The 24,148-nt window shown below is 40.2% G+C and overlaps 1 protein-coding gene across 2 annotated transcripts in view; it reads left to right on the top strand.

Moving 5' to 3' along the window:
- birc6 (baculoviral IAP repeat containing 6) overlaps positions 1–24,148 on the top strand; it is a 100,316-nt gene that overhangs the window by 31,191 nt on the left and 44,977 nt on the right. The window contains exons 17-47 of one of the 2 annotated variants that reach the window (XM_059359204.1): positions 239–372; positions 584–745; positions 862–993; positions 1,824–1,921; positions 2,013–2,160; positions 3,590–3,723; positions 4,359–4,505; positions 4,587–4,774; positions 6,262–6,573; positions 7,059–7,158; positions 7,710–7,924; positions 9,374–9,582; positions 10,693–11,045; positions 11,222–11,441; positions 12,506–12,642; positions 12,858–12,995; positions 14,397–14,524; positions 15,428–15,559; positions 16,890–17,105; positions 17,210–17,393; positions 17,872–18,069; positions 18,565–18,698; positions 19,563–19,716; positions 19,818–19,934; positions 20,052–20,212; positions 20,580–20,706; positions 20,813–20,923; positions 21,078–21,336; positions 21,485–22,056; positions 23,017–23,192; positions 23,296–23,392. In XM_059359204.1, coding sequence (XP_059215187.1) covers positions 239–372; positions 584–745; positions 862–993; positions 1,824–1,921; positions 2,013–2,160; positions 3,590–3,723; positions 4,359–4,505; positions 4,587–4,774; positions 6,262–6,573; positions 7,059–7,158; positions 7,710–7,924; positions 9,374–9,582; positions 10,693–11,045; positions 11,222–11,441; positions 12,506–12,642; positions 12,858–12,995; positions 14,397–14,524; positions 15,428–15,559; positions 16,890–17,105; positions 17,210–17,393; positions 17,872–18,069; positions 18,565–18,698; positions 19,563–19,716; positions 19,818–19,934; positions 20,052–20,212; positions 20,580–20,706; positions 20,813–20,923; positions 21,078–21,336; positions 21,485–22,056; positions 23,017–23,192; positions 23,296–23,392 — 5,593 coding nt within the window. The remainder of the gene's footprint in view (positions 1–238; positions 373–583; positions 746–861; positions 994–1,823; positions 1,922–2,012; positions 2,161–3,589; positions 3,724–4,358; positions 4,506–4,586; positions 4,775–6,261; positions 6,574–7,058; positions 7,159–7,709; positions 7,925–9,373; positions 9,583–10,692; positions 11,046–11,221; positions 11,442–12,505; positions 12,643–12,857; positions 12,996–14,396; positions 14,525–15,427; positions 15,560–16,889; positions 17,106–17,209; positions 17,394–17,871; positions 18,070–18,564; positions 18,699–19,562; positions 19,717–19,817; positions 19,935–20,051; positions 20,213–20,579; positions 20,707–20,812; positions 20,924–21,077; positions 21,337–21,484; positions 22,057–23,016; positions 23,193–23,295; positions 23,393–24,148) is intronic. The other variant, XM_059359205.1, reaches the window with a different exon arrangement.

Raw genomic sequence — 24,148 nt, 5'->3', positions numbered from 1 at the left:
GCAAAATTAAGGAAATCGGCGCCGATCACCCCTAGTCATTATTGCCATAGTGACATTGTTTAATGAACTGTGTCATATATATATATATATATATATATATATATATATATATATATATATATATATATATATATATATATATATATATTAATATTAATATTAATTAGTCTTCTGGTTAAGCCATTAAAACAAATGAAGTCATAAAAAAGTCACATTTTGTGTGTGTGTGTTTGTGTAGGAGAAGGTCTCTGCAGTGAAAACTGAGACCACGGCACCCTTGAAGAAAGTAGAGAACCTGCGAGGCTGTGACCTGCTGCAGGAAGTTTCAGTTACAATCAGAAGATTTAAGAAGACGTCAATACCCAAAGAAAGGTCAGATCACTGTTGAGGAATGGGACATCTGGTTCTATTTACAGTCTCAAATTGTTTTCATAATTAAACCTAAACACAGAAGCAGTAAAACACATTGAATAGAAAAGGTTAGTTTAGTGTTAATAGTAACACACTGAGTCAGATCACAGTGTTTCTGGTATACATTTTGCAGAATTGAACTTTAAACCTCTCTTTGTTCTGTGCTTTTCAGGGTCCAACGCTGTGCTATGCTGCAGTTCCCAGACTTCCATGAGAAGCTGCTGGATGCGCTGTGTAGGCGTACAGAGGGCAGCCCGGCCACTGAGCACGCCCAAAGCCTTGTCCTAGACATCTTGTGCTGGCTGGCTGGGGTTTTCTCCAATGGACCATGCAGGTAGGATGAAAGCTCCAGCACAGCAAATTGGACTGCATCATGTACGACGTCTAGGTCTCTCATCACTTCCACTTTGACATTTACAGAAAAGTAATAACTCCTGTGGCTTCTTCTAGTTTAAGAGAAGGAAAGGAGGGCCTGCTGGCGAAAACCTGGACGCGGCTAACGGATATTGTGCGGATGTGTTTCTTCGAGGCTGGCCGGAGCATAGCACACAAATGTGCTCGTTTTCTTGCACTTTGTATCAGGTAGGAAGCATGGTTCATTTTTGTGATGATGCTTTTAGCTGTTTCTCAGTGCTGGAACTTTATAACTCTTTAGCTTAAATTACTGTGGCATTGAAATATATGTCATAAACACTATCATTTCACAGCTGAAGTGGACCGTTGAGCTATCAGAATTGTTCACAAATAATTTATTTAACTTGCTTATCGCACCACCTGCTGAAAATAAAAATTACATTTAATTAATTTATCCAATTAACACAGTCTCAATGTTATACAAATGCAATGCATTGCAGAAAAAAAACACATGAATATTCTGAATATCACATACATATATTGACGCAAGCTTCCTTGCAGAAGACATATACTGCATTATTAATTGTTGTGTTTATTGTGTTGTGAAATAGGTTTTTCATTCCTTCCCCTGGAAGTACTTGAACTTAGATTTATTCAGTGATCTGTGCCCTAAGTTGGGTTGATGGCTTCCCAACAGAGTGGAGAGAGTACAATGAAAAGAAAAGCAGAAGCGGTTATAATATCTACACCATCTGTATGAGTTGTTGGCTTTCCATCGTTTGAAAGACTTGTATCATGGGTGACCATCATGTGTCATGGAGGGCCAAGACAGTGCAGGTTTTCTTTCCGGCCACTCACTTCAGCAGGTGATTTAACTAATCAGCACTCAGTGAAATCACCAGCTAAAGAGACTGGTTGAAAAGAGAACCTGCAGTATCTTGGCCCTCAGTGGGCACCCCTGACCTATATGATGAAGTAGTTGTTCTTTTTTATTCATTTGTGCATCATGGGTTTATATAACAAAAGTAATAAATGTGCTGTTGTTTTTCTCACTGTAGCAATGGGAAAGGGGACCCAAGTCAACAGGGTTTCGGCGTGAGTCTTCTGAAGGCTATGCTTGACAATATGCCTTACTTGCCTGCAGCTGCAACAGGTGGTAAGTAACTGAACAACAAACTGAACAACAACACAGGACAACATACAGCAGTACTTCTTTTTTCACCTCTCCCTCTCATGTCTGATTTTAGGCTCAGTGTTCTGGTACTTTGTGTTGCTGAACTATGTGAAGGAAGAGGACCTGGCAGGCTGTAGCACAGCCTGCGCATCCCTGCTCACCACCATCTCTCGACAGCTGCAGGACCGCCTCACCCCACTGGAGGCACTGTTACAGACCAGGTACTTCTACTGTACTATTAGTCAGGCGGCTTAGCTAAATAAAGGGGACACGCCGGACAAAAGCACCATACTTTTTCCACATACTCTCTATCACCATAAGTTTCAATTTTTGGTAGGAGCCACTTCATCAAGATTGCGGATCGGAGATGGCAGCCATATAAAGTCTGAGAAATGCAATATCTTCCAAGTCACTTAGAACATCAATCTTGGTGTCAAATTTCATTGTCATTTTCTGGGTCAAGGAATCATTTAAAGCTACTGTGAATATCACTAGATGATTATTTGATCAAATAGATATGTTCATTTTCACCCAGACTGGTAGGCAACTCGCTTCAAGTGCTGCAGCAGGAATCCTGAGTTGAAAATGTTTGGAATCAATGTTCACGGGAGAGTGCTGATAAGCTGCAATGTACACTGCTCAAAAAAATCAAGGGAATGCTTTCATCTCATGTCAGATCTTGATCAACAAATTATTTACAGTGAGTCATCTAGTGATATTCTCAATAGCTTTAAATAATTCTTTGACTCAGAAAATGTATATTTTGACACCAAGATTGACCTTCTAAGTGGCTTGAAAGATATACTGGTTCTCATAGACTCTATATGGCTGCCATCTCTGATCCCCAATCTTGATGAAGTGCCTCCTACCAAAATTTGAAACCTATAGTGATAGAGAGTATGTGGAAAAATGTTGGTGCTTTTGTCCGGCTTGTCCCCATTCTTCTCAAATCTGGTCCTAAGCCACCTGACTATATTCAGTTCAATACAAAAGTAACGTATGTAACTACGGTTCTATGAATTCTGGATGAACTCGACTGATTGGTTAACATGCTGGGGAGACAACCACTTGGCTAGGAAGGATGTATTTGGCCAGAGAACGACTCGTGACCCATCTGCATGCCAGCACATACAGGTCTGGCTTACTGAAAAGGTGTGGAGCTCCCCACCTGTGTTGCACCAACCCTTGAATTACAAAGCTACCAGGGATGAGCCGGTTCTTTGAATATGAGAGAAATGTTGACCTGCTATCACTTAGTCCGCAACGGCAAGAGGATGGAAGGAAAGATCTTCTGGTGACATAGGAACTCATCGATTCTTGACTTCTAGGGTCATCCAGGGGTCACAGTTGACTTTGTTGCTATAACTACTCGACCTGCACATGCGTGATGAAAGCATCCAGTACTTAAGCACCGCCGCTAGCAGTTAGTAAGAAAAAAATAGAACTGTCTATTCAGTCTTTTGAAGGCTAGTGATACACAATTTCCATTTGATTGTATTACTTAATGTTAATTAATAGATAAAAGTGGTTCAAACTACTGAAGCTCATTCGTACTGCTTAGTTTTGTCTCATGAGCAGTGTCCTTACATTGTTGATGTTTCTACCTGAACATATGTGTCTCCTCTCCCCTTTCTGTCCACCTTCTTCCAGGTATGGTCTGTATAGCTCTCCATTTGACCCGGTGCTCTTTGACCTGGAGGTCAGTGGTTCCTCCTGTAAAAATGCCTTTAACAGCAGCATCGGAGTCCAGTCAGATGAGATTGACCTCTCTGACATTCTGTCAGGTATGAGTTATACACTGATTTACATTATGTTATAGCCAACCTGCACATAATTTTCCACTGCAAAGAATCAGTGTATTATATTATAATACAGCTGTGGACAAAGGCTGTTCATCCCATTCTTTTGAATTTTTATATATCAGTAATGCCATGAAGGAATTTCTTCAAATTTCTGATTAGCATCCATTTGGACTCATGGATGGAGTAAAGGTCAAGGTGGAGGTCAAAGGTCAAGTTCACTATGAACACAAAAACTGGCCACAACTTCAGAATTCATATGCTACTTATGACAAAATTTCACACGAATGTTTAATGGGATAAAATTAAATGATGACATTTTTTTTATCCAAAAGCCAAAGGTCAGCTACACTGTGACATACTGTTATGCAAAAACACATTCCTTGCCATTATTCAATACCAGAAACTCTGCATCAGAAGGGAAGAAATTTAGTTGGATACCGAATTCACAACAATTTTCTCAGGTGCCCACCGTGGTAAAAGTATTGATCTTCTGTGCTGCCAGTTTGAAGATGTGAACATGTCAGAAATTGCGGCTTCTTTGTAGCAACATCCATATATGAGGTGTTGTCCACTATCACGGCTCAAATATTTTCGTTTTGGTGTTGTCTATCCTGCAGGAAATGGAAAAGTGAGCAGCTGTGCAGCAGCAGAAGGTAGCTTCACAGCATTAACAGGACTCCTGGAGGTAGAGCCATTGCACTTTACTTGTATCTCCACTAGTGACGGCACACGGGTGGAACGAGATGACGCCAGCATGTTTACTGGTAAACATTTGTTTTCTTCTATTCCACTTGTCTTCGGTTCATGTACTGGTCTTTGCCTGAACTTCTACTCTTTGACCCCAGTGAGTACATTTGGCGTGACACCTACGGTGGGCGGCCTGACGACGGGAACAGTCGGTGAGGCTTCAACAGCTCTGAGCTCTGCAGCACAGGTAGCGCTCCAATCACTGTCCCATGCCATGGTGTCTGCGGAGCAGCAGCTGCAGGTCCTGCAGGAGAAACAACAGCAGCTGCTGAAGCTGCAGCAGCAGGTAAAAGAGCAAGCCCCTCACACACACAGAATGTCACTTGGACACGTATTAGTGCCACAGTTACAATGACAATTAAAACTCAAAGATATAACCTTTAGACACAGTATATAACTACAGTTGCAAGAAAACTTTTGTGAACCCTTTGAAATGATCTGTTTTTCTCCATTCATTTCATTCATTTTTCATAAAATGTGATCGGATCTGCATCTAAGTCCTAAGTTTAGACAAACACAACATGCTTAACCTAACACCACACAAACAATTATAATATGTCATGTATTTATGAACACATCCATGAAACACTCAACAACACTACTGGTAAAACGTTTAGTAGACTGATGAAACCCAAGGTTGAACTGTTCATGAACACACAGCACTACATATGGTCATCCCAACAGTGAAGTATGATGGAAAGAGCATCATGATTTGAGACTGTTTTGCTGCCTTAGAGCCTGGACCACTTGCCATCATTGAGGGGAAAATGAATACCCAGTTTATCAATGAATCCTACAGGTTAATGTCAGGGTGTCTGTCTGCCAGCTGAAGATCAGTAGAAGTTGGGTGATGCAGCTGAACAATGACCTTAAACATCAAAGTAAATCTACTTTAGAATGACTTCAGAAAAAGATAATCCACCTTTTGCAGTCTCCCGGTCGGAGCCCAGACCTCAGTCCAATAGAGATGCTGTGGAATGACCTCAAGAGAGCCGTTCACACCAGATATCTAAAGAATATGGATGAACTGAAGCAGTTCTGTAGGAAGAACGGTCCAAAAATTTCTCCTCAACATTCTTCAGATCTGATCAGCAGCTATCAGAAGTGTTTGGTTGAGGTTATTGCTGCCAAAGGAGGCTCATGTTCAATAAAAACATGAAATATTATAATTGTTTGTGTCGTTTTAGGTTAAGCATAGTGTGTTTGTCGATACTTGGGGCTTAGATGCAGACCAGATCACATTTTATTACAAATCAATCCAGAAAACTTTTAAAAGTCATTTTAAAGTGTTCACATACTTTTTCTTGCAACTGTATGTTAAACATGATGAACAGTTTAAGGCATTTGTTGAAAGCTAATACAACATGTTTTTATTGTTGTTGGTTTTCATCATTTAATTCCACTTTCCTCTACCTGCTTTGGGGACAAAGTTTACAGATTTCCAGGCTTAAACAAAAGAAAAGCTGTTCCAGAGGATTTTATTGATTACATCGAACTGTAGAAACAATTAAAAATAGCTAAAGTGGTTTCACTTGTCCCCTGGATTCAATATTAATGTTAGAGAAAATAAACAACAAACTGTGTGAATGAAATGGCTCTGTCACTCTTGCTCTCGTGGAAATTGTAGAAAGTATCCAAATTTAACTGAAACTGACCATGCAGGTTAGATCTATCTCACACTTTGCTTATAAGTGACTGCAGATGTATACAGGTGTAGAGTGCCTGTGTGTTTTCTTGTGGTTTGTAATACCTGTTTGTCTGTGTTGATGACAGAAGGCAAAGCTTGAGGCCAAGCTGCATCAGACGACCTCTGCAGCAGCTTCCACTGCCTCTGGTGTGGGGCCCATCCACAACTCTGTGCCTTCCAACCCCTCCTCTGCTCCTGGTTTCTTCATTCACCCCTCTGATGTCATCCCCCCGACTCCTAAAACTACACCCCTCTTCATGACCCCTCCTCTCACTCCACCCAACGAGGCTGTGTCGGCGGCCTTTAGCGCCGAGCTTGCTCACCTGTTCCCCGGCTCCATGATGGACCCAGGGCCTGTCAACCTGGCTGCACACAAGAACGCACAGAAAGCCAAGCCGGTGAGTTACATGCAGCTATATGCTTGGTTAGTTAATGACAGCAGGCTCTTCTCTCATACAAGGTTGAGTATAATGACAGCAGGCTCTTCTCTCATACAAGGTTGAGTATCAGTCCAAGGTAGCAACCAAATACTGTTGTCTGGTCAGAACCATTCTCTTCAAAATGTTGCCAAATAAGACTTTTATTTTAGCTGGTATAGGACTGTATATTATACAGTATTACATTTAAGAACATGGGGTTATTTTATTATGTGTTTATGTGGCAATATAAACTGTAAAACCTACCGCAACAGAAATATTTCCTCTGTGAGAATATGAAAGCCATAAATATACTGTTGGTAGGATTTATTGCTTGACATTGTACTAACATCCATCACATAACAGAGTGTGAAGGAAAAATTACTAAAATGGTGGAGCCATGGCACCCAAAAATGAAAGATTCTTCTGCAATTGTAGAACAATGTCTTTTTTTTTCTTTGCTGCAGAGCCCCATGGGTAGTGGTCTGGCTTTGGCCATTTCGCAGGCTTCTCACTTCCTGCAGCCTCCTCCACACCAGTCCATCATCATAGAGCGGATGCACTCTGGTATGTTATGTTACACAGGGTTCGTACGGGTGCTTGAAATCCTTGAAAATGCTTAAATTTTAATGTTGTATTTTCAAGGTTTGAAAAGTTCTTGGATTTTGGATAAAGTGCTTGAAAATGCTTGAAATTCTTACTGTATTTCTCGTGCAATCTGACTATAGATAATCACATGTTCAATGAAAAAATTATTTAAATATTGAGATTAGCAAACTTTACTTTTGGTTGTTAAAAGTATAATACCATCGCTTTCTGTATGGTTGAGTGAAATTACCCCTTTTAGCATGTAAGTACTCATCTAAAACATGCAACTTACAACCGTTGTAAGGTCCTGGAAAAGCTTGAAAATGGACCTTGAAAGTCCTTGAAAAGTGCTTGAATTTGACCACTCAAAAAGTGTATGAACCTTGGTTACAATATCACATATTTTCCACTGAATGTGCCTGAAAATGTCACACATTTCAAACCGTTTTGAAAGTAAAGAAAATGGGTTGCAAGTTATGCATGAGGTGTTAGCAAAACATTTGTATTAACCTTCTTTCTTTTAATCCTAGGAGCTCGGCGCTTTGTCACGCTGGACTTTGGCCGTCCCGTCTTACTGACTGATGCTCTGATCCCAACCTGTGGTGACCTGGCCTCTCTGTCCATTGACATCTGGACATTGGGCGAGGAGGTGGACGGTCGCAGGCTGGTGGTGGCAACCGACATCAGCACCCACTCTCTCATTCTGCACGACCTGCTGCCACCACCTGTCTGCAGGTTCATGAAGGTCTGTATTTTGTTTGTGCTTCACTTTGTGTAGTTGCAGCATGGCCAACCTTAACATTCAGCCCCTTTTATAGGGCATTGAGGATGGGGAACATGGGGTGTACTGAAAGCTGGGAACCTGAATTTTGATCTTGATAGGATGCATCTTAGCCCTGTGTGTCAAGTTGTTCTTGTCATTAATCAGAAATAAATATTAATTATTGATGCATGGCATCCAAGCGTTAGCTAAATTTGCCATCTCTGGTTTGATGGCATAATTACAGGTACATTTAAAAGTAAACAGAATAAAAAGAAATAATTACAACCTGTTTTCTCTCATTTTATGTGATGGATCACAATTTAGTGTGTAATGTAGTTGGTGCCCTACTAAAGATTACCTTAATTTAAAGCTTAGTCTTGTTGCACTGAGCCATCATCAAAATGGAGAAAACAGACGGAAGGTGTGTCTATTCATCATGTTAGTTCTTAAGCTCACCTAAACTTACCTCTATTTGTGCTTTTGTCTGTCAAAACTGATGCCAATCTTTTTTTTTCTTGCCTTTTTCATCAGCAAATATTACCTACCACAACATGGTATGGATTGAGCAACATGTGAACAACCAATGTTTAAAAGAGCATTGTAAAATAATGTTTAATTGTTTAAATAAAATGCTTGAAACGTTTTTTCAGAATAATGTACAGATTCATTGATTATCAAAATAGTCGTTAGTTGCGTCCCTAAAGTGTATAAGGGCTCATAACATCATGATAGGAGTATATGATGACCAATCCCAGGCTCACTTATACCAAGTTGTTGCAACAATGCTCGGATTAATACCATTTGTTACACAAATTTGATGCTATATTTAACTATTTTGACCACTTTAGCATTGATAAATTAAAATCCCTCTGCATGCTCTGAGTCTCAGCTTTCTGGTCATCAGACTGTTAGGGACCCTTGCATGTAGTTCTTCACACAATATGTGAAAGTAACACATTTGTACTGCCTAACTGCATGTTTTTAAAGCTCAAACTGGATGAAATTAGCACTTAACATGTCTGTAAAGGGGAAACTTAAATGGGAGACCCATTTTCATTCAGATATCTTGAGGTCAGTGGTCAAGGGACCGTTTGGCAAAAAAAAAAAAACTTTAACCCTCTTCCTAACAGGAACCATAACATGGTTGTTTAGATTAGATCAGATAATACTTTATTGATCCCACAACTGGGAAATTCACTTGTCACAGCAGCAAAAACAGAAGCAAAAGGTGTGAATACAAAGTAGTTTCTGAGTAGTAGTTTGAAAGAAATGAAAAATATAAATACCAATCAAGATTATATGAAAGCTATGGTGAGTAGTGTGATGATAAGTGCTACCAAAGGTGCGGAATGCAATGTAGTTAAGTTTTCTATGCTTTTGTTCATTTACAATATTGATGTAATGTCCTTGTTTGCTTCCTGCAACTCTTAGATTACAGTTATTGGTCGCTACGGCAGCACAAATGCTCGGGCAAAGATCCCACTGGGCTTCTACTATGGCCACACATACATCTTGCCATGGGAAAGTGAGCTGAAGTTGATGCATGATCCTCTGAGGGGAGAAAGCGAGGCGGCCAGTCAGCCAGATGTGGATCAGCACTTGACAATGATGGTGGCACTGCAGGAGGACATCCAGTGCAGGTAAGACTGGAAGTTAATTAGCTCTAGCAGTTTTTCCCCCCAGTTTGTTGGTTTTGACTGACTTTACCTATATATCAATGCAAACTGCTCACTTTTCTGATGATGAGCACTTCTGTTCTTGAGACTGCTGAGAAACATGCAAGCCTTCCCCCGAGGTAATGTCCAATGACTGTTGTAACTGAAGCCTCAAACTCAAAGTGCAGCCATAGTTGCCAGGTCCGCTCATTATGAGCTACTTTGGGCTTCTTATTTTGAAAAGTTGCTTGTAAATATGATGATATGTGGTTGATACAGGCTAGCGGGCTAGCGTTAGCTTACAACAAAGGCAAACATTAATATCTCACGTTCAGTGTCCACAATGTAATCTCCGTTCATAGCGGAGTTACTATACTTGCTGAGAGGCCAGAGACATATACAGACGTAAACAGTGACGTAATGATGTGGCTCCTGTGGAAAGTTATATTACACTCCTCCCTGGCTCTTTCTAGCTCTGTGCACCGCTGTTTCCTGGGAAAGTCGGCAATGTCAGCAGCATGTAGGTTTTCAGAGGCCATTGGCCGGCTATTACCTTATAGTTTCAGGTTCATAAAATACACCCAAATTCAGACTTTCCAGTTTGTCAAAGGGACTGCTGTATTAGCAGTGTGTTAATCAGTGTTTACTTGTAAACAAGTCAAATCAGTTGACAACGTCTTATTTACAACTTGTTAACAAGTGGTCTTGTGTCTTGTCTTCATTAGACGAGTGACCAACCTATCCCAGTATTATAAACGTTCTGGGATAGGTTGGGCCGTATGGTATACATCAGTTGTGTCCTCTAAATCCAGCTAAAAGAAGTCTGTTTTTCTCGGCTGCATTTAAAGGAGAATTCAAAATGGGACAGCCTTGTCACTTTAGTGTGATGCAATCGGTCAGTGCCTCCATGTACCAAGATGCTTTACACACAAACAACAACTTCTCTCTGTTACACAAGCTTGCTTTTCAGACTTAAAGAATGTAGTCTGAAGTTTTTTAGTTTAGAGAAATATTTGTGGGTTCAGTTTTATTGGTGTTCTGGATTGTCTTAAAATGCTACAATTTATACATTTGATGTCCTCCCTTTTTGACCAGATACAACCTGGCTTGCCATCGACTGGAGACCCTTCTGCAGAACATTGACCTGCCACCTCTTAACAGTGCTAACAATGCCCAGTACTTTTTACGAAAGCCAGACAAGGTGGTGGAGGAGGACCAGCGTGTTTTCTCAGCCTACCAGGACTGCATCCAGCTGCAGCTGCAACTCAACCTGGCTCACCACGCTGTCCAGCGGTTGCGTGTGTCACTGGGGGCCAGCCGCAAGTTGCTCCCCACAGCAGAGGCTCCTGAAACCCAGGAATTAGTACACAACTCATCCACTGAGCAGCTGAGGACCATCATCCGTTACCTTCTGGACACACTGCTCAGCCTGCTTCATTCCAACAACGGTGAGCAGGGATCTGGACACAGCTGCTTTTGTCAGTGCATGCATATAATATTTTGGAGATGGCAGGTTTACAAATGCTTGCACTTTCCCCCCTGAATTTAACCAGTAGAATATGCATATAATCCTACTTAACATTGTTGATTCACATCTAATTTATTCATGTCTGTATATTTTCAGGCCATTCCGTGCCCACGGTGCTCCAGAGTACCTTCCATGCCCAAGCTTGTGAGGAGCTCTTCAAACACCTTTGCATCAGTGGGACACCTAAGATCCGTCTTCATGCTGGCCTGCTGTTGGTGCAGCTCTGTGGAGGTGAACGTTGGTGGGGCCAGTTCCTCTCGAATGTACTGCAAGAGCTCTACAACTCTGAACAACTGCTCATCTTCCCCCAGGACAGGTGAGGGCCGTCAGTTTCAATATGGTTGCCACAAGTTCTGTTCATGCCCCCGGACCCTCCGAGCCAGTTATTTCTCCGCACTGGCTGGCTGCTTCATGTCCTAGTGGAAAGCATGTGACTGTGAAAAATGTTATGTGAGGTGTTTGATCACATTTAGCTCTCAAAGTGCACAAGATTGATGCATTTTAATTAAAAATGTACAAAAAATTTGTATTTGACAACTGTTTAGATTTGCACTTTACACTACATTTTAAAATGTATTTTGTTGTACGATTTTTATTTATTCATGCAGACTAAAAAAAATCACATTTTCTATATATTTTTCAGTATTTTTTAATATTGTCAAGAATATTTGTTCTAAAATACCCTGAAATATCGTGATATAATTTTAGGGCCATATCGCCCGCACCCTACCTCCCCCATGTTTACCCTAAATATGAGATCACACAACTGCTAAAGGCAGAAAAAGATAGCTATTAACCCAGTGGTGAGAACAGCTTATTTTAAATAGCAAGGCAAAACTTTCTTCTGCTCACGCAAGTGTGTTTTTTTTAGTGGGCAGTTTTTGTCAGTAAGTGGGCGGGCCTGGGGGGACATGTCAATCACCATTGTACCGAATATGATTGGTTGATGATTGGTAGATTACATCTACAAGTAGATTACATCTACAATAGTGCAAAAGGATCCAAGTTACAAAAAATGATCAGAGCGTTTTATCAGATAAATATCAACATTTTATGACGAATTAAGACAAAAAACTAGCTTATTTCAAAGGGTTCACTTACTTTTTCTTACCACTGTATGTATGATATCCGGTAGTACTTTCTCTAAATTTACAATCCGTCTCTAGAAGACTTACAGGTCTCAAATTTGATTAACTTTTTGGAGATGAGAGAGATGCATCATTAAATCTGCAAATTCAAGAAAGTCATACGAATTTGATTGCACCATAGAGCAGCTCTCAGTAGTTGGGACATTTTGAATTGTTTTCTTGTGTTCATGGCTTATCCAAGATTTTGGTGAATGCTAGTAAGTGCAGTATTTTCCATCTTGTTTCATGCCAGGGTGTTCATGCTCCTGTCCTGCATTGGCCAAAGATCCTTGAGTAACAGTGGAGTGTTGGAAGGCCTCCTGAACCTCCTGGACAGTCTGCTGTCTCCGCTGCATCAGCCACAAGCTGCAGCCCAGCGCAGGGCTGAAGGTAGAGCAACCATGACTGTGGCAGGTTACACATACATAGCAAAGCTTTGCATATGAGAGGCATGTTTAGTACCTCAAATTAGTAAAATTCATGCCATTTTCACAAGCCGAAATTATACACAGAGTTGAATGTCTTCGTGTACAATTACATTTCTTATTTCAGCAGATTATTTATTTCACAAATGAGGTACAAGAGTCTGTGTGTGTGTTTTACAGGTGTTCTAGATATCCCTATGATCAGCTGGGTAGTGATGTTGGTTTCCAGACTGCTGGACTATGTAGCCAGTATAGAAGATGAGGCCTCAGGTGGGAAGAAGCACCTTGGTGGAAAAGATCGAGAGAGAACTTTTACAGGTATTACAACAGCACACTTGTTCTTCATATTTGAAAAATTCACTTTCTGAGATGTACAGCTGTGATTTTTTTTTATTCTACTATTTGGAGTAGTTTAATTCTAAGTATGTTATATGTATTTTTTATCAGGACTTAATTATATCAGACAAACAATCACTGTTTTATATCTTACACTACTCAAATCTCATTTAGGTTTTAGGCTGAAAACAATTTTCAAACTGGCTGAACACATTCTGAGCTGTTGAAAGCAGAATAATTGTCTTTGACCTGATACAGTACGCTTAATGTAATTGTAATGATTGTAGTTATATATATATATATATATATATATATATATATATATATATATATATATATATATATATATATATATATATATATATATATATATATATATATATATATATATATATATATATATATATATATATATATATATATATATATATGCGCCTTTTGGCCAGCGATAGCCATAGCCGGAGGTATTATGTTTTTCAGGTTGTCCCTCCCAATCATGTGAAAGCAGTATGTCAGGAATGTGACCTCACAGAACACATTTTTTAGCAATAACTCAACAATTCATATATTCATTATGAAAACATTTCACACAATTGTCTGAAAGGATAAAATGATGAAGTGATGACAGTTTTTATGACTGTGACTACATTTCTCATTTGTTTGAATACCGAATTGGCAAATTACACTAATCTTGTGTGTCCACCATTAAACAGTGGTGATTTCAAAGACTTTCTGTGGTTGAAGATCTGCGGGAAGCATCCAGGTTTTTTTTAATCCATATGTGTAGCTTTGTCAACTGTCATGAAACTTGACAATATTTGTATTTAGCTAGGAATTGAAAATCAGTCAGAATAAGAACAGCCAAGTAAATATTTCTATCAGCCTAAGCATATGATCCTAAAATGCATGCAAAAAATTGGAAAAATACATTCAAATAAAAGCCAAAAAATGTGAGCCACATGACTGTGGAACCAGTCTTCTAGAGTGAAACTCAGAATCCAGCAAAGAGAAATAAAAATAAAGACTTCCTTGCTGTTTTCAGTGCTGTCAGACAAGAAGTCACATCCTCATAGTAAATAATCAACTCTCAAGGCTAGACCAGTCTGTTGTGCCGGAGTATTTCCTCCTGTTCCAGGTCATTTACAAGGTTTTTGAAGGTAGACTTAAAAGATAGACATGATTAGGCAAACACCACATATTTCCACGACATTGTTAAACATTGTGAAAGTCTTTAATACCTTTTATGAAATTCCTAGTCTTCACTCTAGACAGACTCATATGTAGACTGCAACTTGGTTTGTTGGCAGCGGCGTACCACTGTGAGGTGGTCTTTACCTACGTCAGTGAAGTGATGAGTGTTGTTGTTGTTGGTCTGCCCTTCAGGAATTCAGTGGAGCTTCATCAATAACAGCCTTCAGTCTCAGAACTCTGCCAGGTCAGCTAAAGGGAGCAGCAGCCTGGATCGACTCTATTCGCGCAAGATCCGCAAGCAGCTGGTCCACCACAAGCAGGTAAATGTGTCTCATTCCAACACCAGTGCAAGCTCACAAATGCATCCTTTATATTACAAGTTAAAAGGTTAAATTGTTGCAGATAGGACTTTTTGTTAACCGTCATTGGCAGCAAAACTGGGCTGTGATAGTGACTGACGGCTGTGCAACCTCCACCAGACAGACAGGCAGAGATGTATTGTTATTGATACATTAGGCTCAAGATTCTGTAATTACAGGCCTAGAAAAACTATGGGTCATATCTTCTCATCTAAGGGCCACTTTTTGCTTTAAAAAAAATATCCGTGTGCATGTGAAGAGCTCCTGATGATAAGAAAAAACAGACCTTAAATTAACATTTTCAATGAGGACTACATCAGAGACATTATTCTGGTGATACATGTGGGCCAAATCGTTCTAGGGGAACAGCTGATTTGACAGCAAGGCTAACTAGTCGTATTATACATCTGACCTGTTTTCAGTTTATTTCTCCTCACAAAATAAGTATATAACCAAACACTATTAGCTCTATGTCCCCTATTACAAAACAATCAGACAGGGAGGAAAATAAATCATTCCCTGGTAATTTTAAGTGACTCACAAATGCGGCATTCTCTCTTCCAAATGATCCAGCCAAGTAACTATCCATTCATGAATTGAAATCGCACACTTCAGGATCCACCTTACCCTGGGATTATGCACATGAAGATGAATGGTTTAACATTGGTGGGGTGTAGCTAGATTGGTTGATTTATCAGCTTTGTCCCGCTGCAAAATATTGTTATTAATTCACTCTTTGAAAAGTCCTACATTAGAAATGTTTGTTCTTTTTTGTTTGTTGCCCTTCTCATAATGCTGCAGCATGAAATGTCTAAAGCAAATGCTTTTGCAGTGCTTATATTTATCATGCACTTTTTATTGTAGCAGTTAAATCTATTGAAAGCAAAACAGAAAGCTTTGGTGGAGCAGATTGAGAAGGAGAAGATCCAGAGCAACAAAGGCTCCTCCTACAAACTGCTGGTGGAACAGGCCAAGCTCAAACAAGCTACATCCAAGGTGAGCAGTTCACCATTTACTCTACATACAGTATGCGGTACCAAGACATTCTCAGCTCGGCAATTACTTGTTAAAGTAGGTCCAGAAATATATTTTTTTGCATTGTGTCCATGCTTTTTGAGGTGCATCCTAATGCAGTTTTAAAAGTATGAAGAAATGTAATGTACATTTAAATGTTAAAGATTATTGTTTCTTAGTTTTGGCCATCATTTTGTTTGTCTATGATGTAATTATGATAGGATTTAAGGTACAAGGCTGTAGTGGTGACATCACAATATCAGAATACTTAATAATGAAGTGGAAATGAAATATGTTTTACATTACCATTAGATCACATCACTTGATGTAATGTCAAAGGTGTCACTTGTTACAGAGTGTCAGTTTCTCTAATTTTTTTCTGGATTATTTTAGCCAGTTGTTTTGGTTTTATGGCCCCCAACTATACTGTTATACTGTACTATATTGGTGTAGTCGCACTGCTCTCATCAACCTTGTTTATAACCTCCTGTACACTACCTCCTCTGCACCAAACATCAGGCGGACTAGGTTGGTGTTTAGGCAGATATTTTCTCAGTAATTACTGGAGACCAAAACAAAGCTGAAGAGGAAAGTAAAAGGAGAGTAAATATTGGACTTACACTGCAAAAAGGGTGTGTCTAAAATCAAGATAAAAACACTATATCTGAGGGAAATGATCTTGCTGCATGGACAGATAATTTCACTTGACAAGATTTCTTAAATTAAGATTATTAAATCTAGAAATAAGCATGTTGTAAGTTTAAAATAAGAAATGAACTCTTAAAACAAGAAATTATAAAACACTATTAAATCTAAAGTTGTTGTTTTTTTATCTTGGTAAGAAACAAATAATTTGCAGTGCACTCTGCTCTGGCCAGTTCATCGCTGCTTGCAGCTTTAATTTATCTTGTTTTAGGAGTTAATTTCTTATTTTAAGTGTTTTTTTAAAAAGTGTTTTAGACACCCCTTTTTTGCAGTGTACATTCATCAGGTGGATACAAACACCACTACATACATTTTACCCACACTGTCCATGGTAGACTTTAATTACATTTTGCAGAAATACTTGCTGGTTTAATTTTTGTCCACCATACTTTACTAAGTTAAGCTAGAATGTTAATTATGCAATGGACAGCGAGATGAGAAGAGAAGATAAATACCGCTCTCATGTCTGTGTGCGAACTATGAAGCTACAGCTTCTAGTCTTCTAGATTTTATGCCAAAATAGCTTAATCTACTGGGGTCTATTTGTCATTTAACACACTATACGACTATCTCATAATTGGATGTTTGCCCTACCTTTCACTTCCAGCACTTTAAAGACCTGATCCGTCTGCGGCGGACGGCCGAATGGCCCCGTTCCACATTGGACACTGAGTCCACAACAGCCAAAGAAGCTCCAGAAGTAGAACCTCTGCCTTTTACTCTGTCCCATGAACGCTGCATCTCTGTGGTGCAGAAGCTGGCACTGTTCCTCCTCTCCATGGACTTTACCTGCCATGCCGACCTGCTGCTCTTTGTCTGCAAGGTGTTCATCTAAAACTTAAATATAGACTTCTTAAATTCTGTAATCTGTATATATCCATCATTATTGCCTATCATTTTTAATAATTCCCTTTGTTACCCCCTTAGGTCCTTGCTAGGATAGCCAATGCCACGAGACCTACAATTCACCTGTGTGAGGTGGTGTCAGAGCAACAGCTGGAGCGTTTGCTGCTCCTGCTTGTTGGGACCGACTTCAACCGGGGAGACATCTCCTGGGGGGGTGCCTGGGCACAGTATTCCCTCACCTGCATGCTACAGGACATCCTAGCAGGTTTGTTTTTGCTTATGCTTTAGTGTCACATCTGTTCATATCGTCACCCTCTTTAAATAATCGCCTAACTCATTTTTTTCAAGTTTTGCAGGAAACACAAAAAACTTCACCAAAAGTGTAACATATGATATTTATTGATCAATTCACTCAAAAGGGATGTAACAAAGGATGGTAATTGGCATAGTAATAACACTGCGTGTAAATTATGTAACTTAAGAGAAATAAATGACTACCTGTCAGAAACATGACATGACAAGTATCATGAGCATTAATGTTACTTCAAAGTGTCATTGAGGTTCATGACACATCCCATGTCATGTTTATGACACGCCCATGTCACTCCAGAACCTCTGTCTTCTCACAGTGAGAACAACAGGGGCCCCAGAACTGAGCCCTGAGCTCTAACACTTTATCCCTTAAATTGGTGCACTTTTGTCAAATTGTGTAACATAAAGTGTAAACTTTGTTTTTATCCTAGGTGAATTGCTGTCTCCTGGCTCACTGGACATCATGGATGAGGTGGCAGTGGGTGAGGAAGCTGGAGCATCATCAGCAGGGGCAGATTTGGACGACTCTCTGCCCCAGGCGGCACCCATCCCCTTGGTAGAGAGCATTGATGAGGCCCTGGTGCCTGATATCATCGCAGGTACTACGGCGACCTCCTCAGTATTCCAAAGTGCGTGGGTAGCCCCTCCATTCTTCACAGTAACCACAACACCACACACATATGATCTGAACCCATAGTTTTTATCATCACAATATAAAGTGTTTTTGTGGTAAAATGTTGTCATCATTTTCCATTGCTGCATGTTTACTGTTTTTTCTCCACAGTATAGGTTTGTGAATTATTAGTTTATGAGTTCTGCCTTTCACAATGGGAGTTCAAACATGTAGATTCAGAGCCATTTCTGGCAAATAAATACTATTATAGTTGACATCCGATTGGATTTTCTTTTCTTCAATTTGGACACCATGAGTTGTTTCCTTTATCTGTGACCTCATACAGAAAACAGTGAATGTAGTCATTACTGTGTCTTGTGTCTGTACAGGAGATTACAGCTTGATTGGCATTGAAACTGTCCAGTAATGTGCTAAAGAAAGAGTTTATCTGTTTGTGTGTTTGCCTAGTGTGCTTCCTTGGCAATATTAAGGCTGTTTTCATTATTCAAAGGTGCTCCACCTCTGTCATCTTTGGAAAAAGATAAAGACATAGACTTTGACTTGCTACAAGACCTGATGGATGTTGATATTGATCCTTTAGATATTGATTTGGAAAAAGACCCGCTCGCTGCCAAAGTGTTTAAGGTATGTTGATTACAAGATCCTTTTCTTCTCTTTTCTTCTCTCTTTTTACTCTGTTTCATTAATTGGCGGATTACTGATATTGATAGTAAAGTTGTTGGTCAATATAATGGACCAGAAAGAAGATAAATGAAATTATGAAATTTCAAATTTTACAAGAGGAAGTCATAATATTGCAAGATAACAGAATGTTTACAGGAAAAAAGTTGTAATATTGAACATTAAGTTGAATTTTAACAACATTTTTACAAGAATCTTAAAATTATTAGATGAAGTAGTAATTTGACAAGAAACAGTTCTTATATTACAATGATTATAATATCATGGAATGTTCACTGTAATACAGGCCCCCGCAAAAATGTATATTATAGCATTATCTTTTATTTGTTATGATTTCTTCTTGCAAAATTACACTTTTATCTCACATCATTACATTTTCTTTCTGGAAATGGTACAGATCAGCCTGAATTGTTTTACTCATTCTTTAACTTAAGGATTTAACAGTTTAACAATTGTGACTTGAGGTAAATTCTACAGTTTACTTGTTTTATGCGTTTGATATGATTATCTGAAAATGTATTATCTGTCACAAGCTATACTCATTTTATCAGGCAAAGTTGAACAATTTGCAAGCTGCCTGCTTTGTTAGTTTAGTAAACTGAAGGATTACAAAAAATTAACTTGAGAGTTATTTGGTCAAAGTAGAGAGAAGAGATTTCCCTTCTTTCTGCAGGATATTTTGATGTAATCAAGGAGTGTAGCATAACATATTTTACTTTGAGCACTAAATAAGCATTTTGGGATTTGAAAGCTAAAAATAATCTATTGACAAGAGTCATTGTGTCCTTTTGCCTTGTCTGTCCTCAGCCTATTAGCAGCACCTGGTATGATTACTGGGGCGCTGACTATGGTTCGTACGGGTACAATCCGTATATTGGAGGAGTTGGTATCCCAGTGTCCAAACCTCCAGTTGCTGCTGAAAAGCCTGGGTCACAGAATCTGTCAGTCTCCGTGTCACAGGGTGAGTAGAGGCTTGACTCTGGGACCTGTCTTGACCTCTCTAAATAAACGTTATGATGTCATTCCTTCTAACCTTTGACTTTGTGCCTCTCTCTCTCACAGCCCTGGATGCCCGGCTAGAAGTGGGCCTGGAGCAGCAGGCTGAACTGATGCTTAAAATGATGGCAACTCTCCAGGCTGACTCCATTCTACAGGCCCTCACTTCAAGCTCATCCATAGGTAACCACACAATACTAAAGAAAGCAGGACATGGTTATTTGAATTAAAACTACTTGTCAATAGTTTGTGGGAAAAATATTATTTTCAGGCAAAACTTGCTTGTTGTCTGGCTTTCAGTGAACCAGGCCTCCAATGGGACTGATGACTCCTTGCTGAGGGCTCTCCATGGAGGAGGCTCTCCTCCTGCCAGCAGCTTGATTATCCAGCCTTCATCCATCCCAATGTTAAGTGGCTGCTTCAACAAGCTCTTCTCTATGCTGCAGGTCCACCACGTACAGGTAGGCACACACACATACAAATGTTAATATAAAATGTCTGACAGAGCGTAGTCTTCAGTGGAGGAACCTATCACAGCCTGTATGGGGAGGTCTCTACCAACTTAATCTGTTCCATGGAATCCTAGAGTGAAAATTGACTTGTGGTCTTCACTTTGACTTTGCCATTCCAGGACATTAATATTGTTTTGTTTTTAAGAAGTTGCTTTTTGTAGTAGCTGTTTTAAAAATATTCTTTTTTAAATGTAACTTATTTTGCTGTGAAAAACCCTTTAAAACCTGTTACAAGTTAGAAAATTGTACAGTCCTTCAAGCCTCCATGTGCTTTAACAAACCGAACAAAGTGAACTGTAAAACGTTCTCCTCTCAGCTGGAATCCCTGCTGCAGCTGTGGTTAACACTGAGTCTCAACACGTGTTCTGGCGGCAGTGAAGAGAGTGGCTCAGACATCTTTCTGTTCAACGCCAGCCGGGTACCCACCATCCCGCTCAACCAAGGTCAGGACTTCACTAAACTCCACCAAACTGTCCACCATGTGGACTTTTTATTGTATTCTTATTATATGTACATTAAATGGTGTGTGTGTGTTGTGTGTGTGTACAGCATCCATCAGCAGTTTCCTAACAGTGCTTGCGTGGTACCCCAACACCTCCCTGAGAACCTGGTGTCTCGTGCTGCACTCTCTCACCCTGATGACCAACATGCCATCCTGCGGTCAGTATTCCACTCTCACTGGTTTCCTTCTGTGTGCCATCAATTATTAGGGCCCGAGCAATAACAGTGCAAGGACCCTATTGAAAATTTTTTTTGTTGATAATCGACAATTGTCAGGTGTAATGATTTCTATAAAATTTGCTTGAATTTCCAGCCACCAGCAATGGGATGAGCTCTCAGGAAAGTACAGCACAGCAGATGGTGTCTGATCCCAACCTGGTTCACGTCCTTGTGCGCTTCCTGTCTGGCAGCAGCACAAACGGGACGAGCCAGCACAGCTCTCAGGTGGGACCCACTGCCACCCAGGCCATGCATGAGTTTTTGAGCCGCCTGCAAGTTCACTTGTCCTCCACCTGCCCGCAGATGTTCAGCGAATTCCTGCTCAAACTCATGCACATATTGTCCATTGAGAGGTATGCAAATGCTTCTTAAGAAAAGTATTTTCAGTCATATATATTGGCATGTTCCAGCACAGTCATCAGTGCAATAATAACAAAATGAGAAATTTTAGTAGATCCTCTACGTATGGTCTCTCACTAATGGTTCGTCTTGACTCTACAGGGGTCCCTTCCAGTCAGGTCAGGGTCCACTGGATGCCCATGTGAAACTACTGGAGTTTACTTTAGAGCAAAACTTTGAGGTGGTGTCAGTCGCAACTATCGCCTCTGTCATCGAGTCCATTACATTCTTGGTTCACCACTACATCACCTGCTCAGACAAAGTGGTTTCCCGCAGCGGCTCAGACAGCACTGTAGGTGCTCGGGCTTGTTTTGGTGGTTTGTTTGCCAACATCATCCGCCCAGGAGACGCAAAGGCTGTTTGTGGAGAGACGACGCGTGACCAGCTAATGTTTGACCTCCTGAAACTGGTCAATGTTCTTGTGCAGCTGCCTCTGTCTGGGGACAAAGAGTTTAGTGGACGTCTGCCGCCGGCCGGCAGCGGAGCAGCTGATAGCAGCGCGTCGGATGAAGAAAAGGTCTGTGGCAGCAAAGATAGTGTGGCTGGTGGATCCACGTTCAGTCAGGGTCCCCCTGCAGGCGTGGCCGACCTGGTGCTGGCCAACCAGCAGATTATGAGCCAGATCTTGTCAGCACTAGGCCAGTGTAACAGCAGTGCCATGGCCATGATCATAGGTAAGACCAATCACAGAAAATGATCAACTAACATTGCAGTTGAATTGAACCAACAGTTTCAGCATCTTTCACTTCATTATTTCCATTTTACAGCCAAAGCCTTTATGGTTTTCCTTCAGTTTCACCTTTCTCATGTACCTAGTTTCTCATGTACCTAGTTTCTCATGTACCTAGTTTCCAGCAGTAGCAGACAGCGTTTTTTAGTGAAAAAGCTCTGGTGAACCCACTGATTTAGATTCTTTAAGAGGATGCAAGCACGACTTCAAATTAGTGCTAAAGTAGACGTGTTTCCCAGAATAATCTATTAGGAGATAATATGTCATTGTTGTGATTACAGCTGCCCTGTAGTGGCTACAACAAATCGTCTGCATTAAAATAAAGGACCACTGAAAAGTGTTCTTTTTTTCAAGAATTTCCTGAACAAGAATAAGAAACTAAGTCTAGTTAATGTTTGTTGAACAGGAGACACTGAAGTGCACTGAATTTCAGGTTTTATATATTTCCACTTGCACTCATTTGAAAGCGAAGAGTAATGCGTTAGACAACTTTTGTGTTTGTTCCACCAAACAAAAGTTGCTGCTTAAGTTTATTGCACGTTATGAATCATTCATTAGGAGACTCCATAAATCAACTCGAGCCAAGGTAAAGGAATCTGGATGACATCAGAGGGAGAACCAAAAAAACTTTTTTCTCTAAAATATGATTGAGTTTCTCCAGTTTAGTGTCGTATTGCCTTTCTTGACAAGGTAACTAATAATATCACCAGAATTCTTTCTATAATGTGTTGACAGTTAGCATTCCTTGGTTACTGCTAAATGAAACATAATTATGTAATGTTAAAAGTAATTCAATTTCACTTGTGGGTACATTTTTACTTAAGAAATCAGAGGACAAGCGAAAATATAAAACAGGAAGATAAATCTCTGCTGCTGCAAGCTGACCTTTCTCTCTGTTCCTCAGGAGCCAGCGGTCTCCACCTGACCAAACATGAGAACTTTCATGGCGGTCTCGATGCCATCTCCGTGGGTGACGGCCTCTTTACCATCCTCACTACCCTCAGCAAGAGGGCCACCTCAGTCCAGGTCATGTTACAGCCCATCCTCACATACATGGCTTGTGGTTACATGGGCAGACAGGTGAGCATCAGCCTGTTGTGATGATTTGATATTCATATACATATATGTCTTGAACAATTACTAATGTTTAAACTTAAACATTATTATTTTTTACATTTTTCAGGGGTCTCTTTCCACCTGTCAGTTGTCAGAGCCTCTTTTGTGGTTCATCCTCCGAGTTTTGGATACCAGCGAGGCTCTCAAAGCCTTCCATGACATGGGTAGGTATATATATATATATATGTATAAATATATGTATAAATATAACACTTGCAGGACATGGATTTTCATCTTTTAAGGGCAATGCCACTTTGTCTTTGGTGTTGTTTTGGAGCATACCAAAAGACCAAATGCCAGGGCAGCAAGTCCATCAAAGAGAATAATGATTTCCACAGAAATAAGGATTTTGACTTCACGGTTGCAACCCACCCACTAATCCAAACGAGCCACCACAACCCACCCAATATGATACCATAATTATTGATAATGAATGTTAAGTTTTATAAACACGACAATGTGTTAGATTTTCTCAGTTTAGCAGTAAAAAAAAATAGTGACGTTTGTTTGCGCCCCCTCCCGCTCTGAGATTTGGTTTCGCCCACCTCAGACCCGAGCGTGCGTCCCACCTCCAGTGTCTCCCCGTGTCTGTATCCATGGTGATATGAAGACAGCAAGAGAGAAAAACAAAGCCCAAACAACAATTAAGTTGTTGCTAGTTAGCCAGATTCACTATTCAGTTAACATGTGACTCTGTCATCATATTAACCATTTAATTAAGAGGTCGCCGCCATCTAGCAACGTAATTCTTTTTTTTTTTCCATAAAACCGGGACACTTGAAGCTTTCTATTGAGCCCATCGGTGTGTCCAATAGGAGACCCGTGCGCCGCCACATGATGGACTAACAGCCAATAGGAGAGCTTTGTGCGGTGAATTTATCAGCCAAAGATCGTCTATATACCTGACGATGATTGTTCCG

This window comes from Centropristis striata, chromosome 20 (genome assembly GCF_030273125.1).
Source record: "Centropristis striata isolate RG_2023a ecotype Rhode Island chromosome 20, C.striata_1.0, whole genome shotgun sequence".
NCBI lineage: Eukaryota > Metazoa > Chordata > Actinopteri > Perciformes > Serranidae > Centropristis > Centropristis striata.
This window is presented reverse-complemented; position numbering and strand designations above follow the sequence as displayed.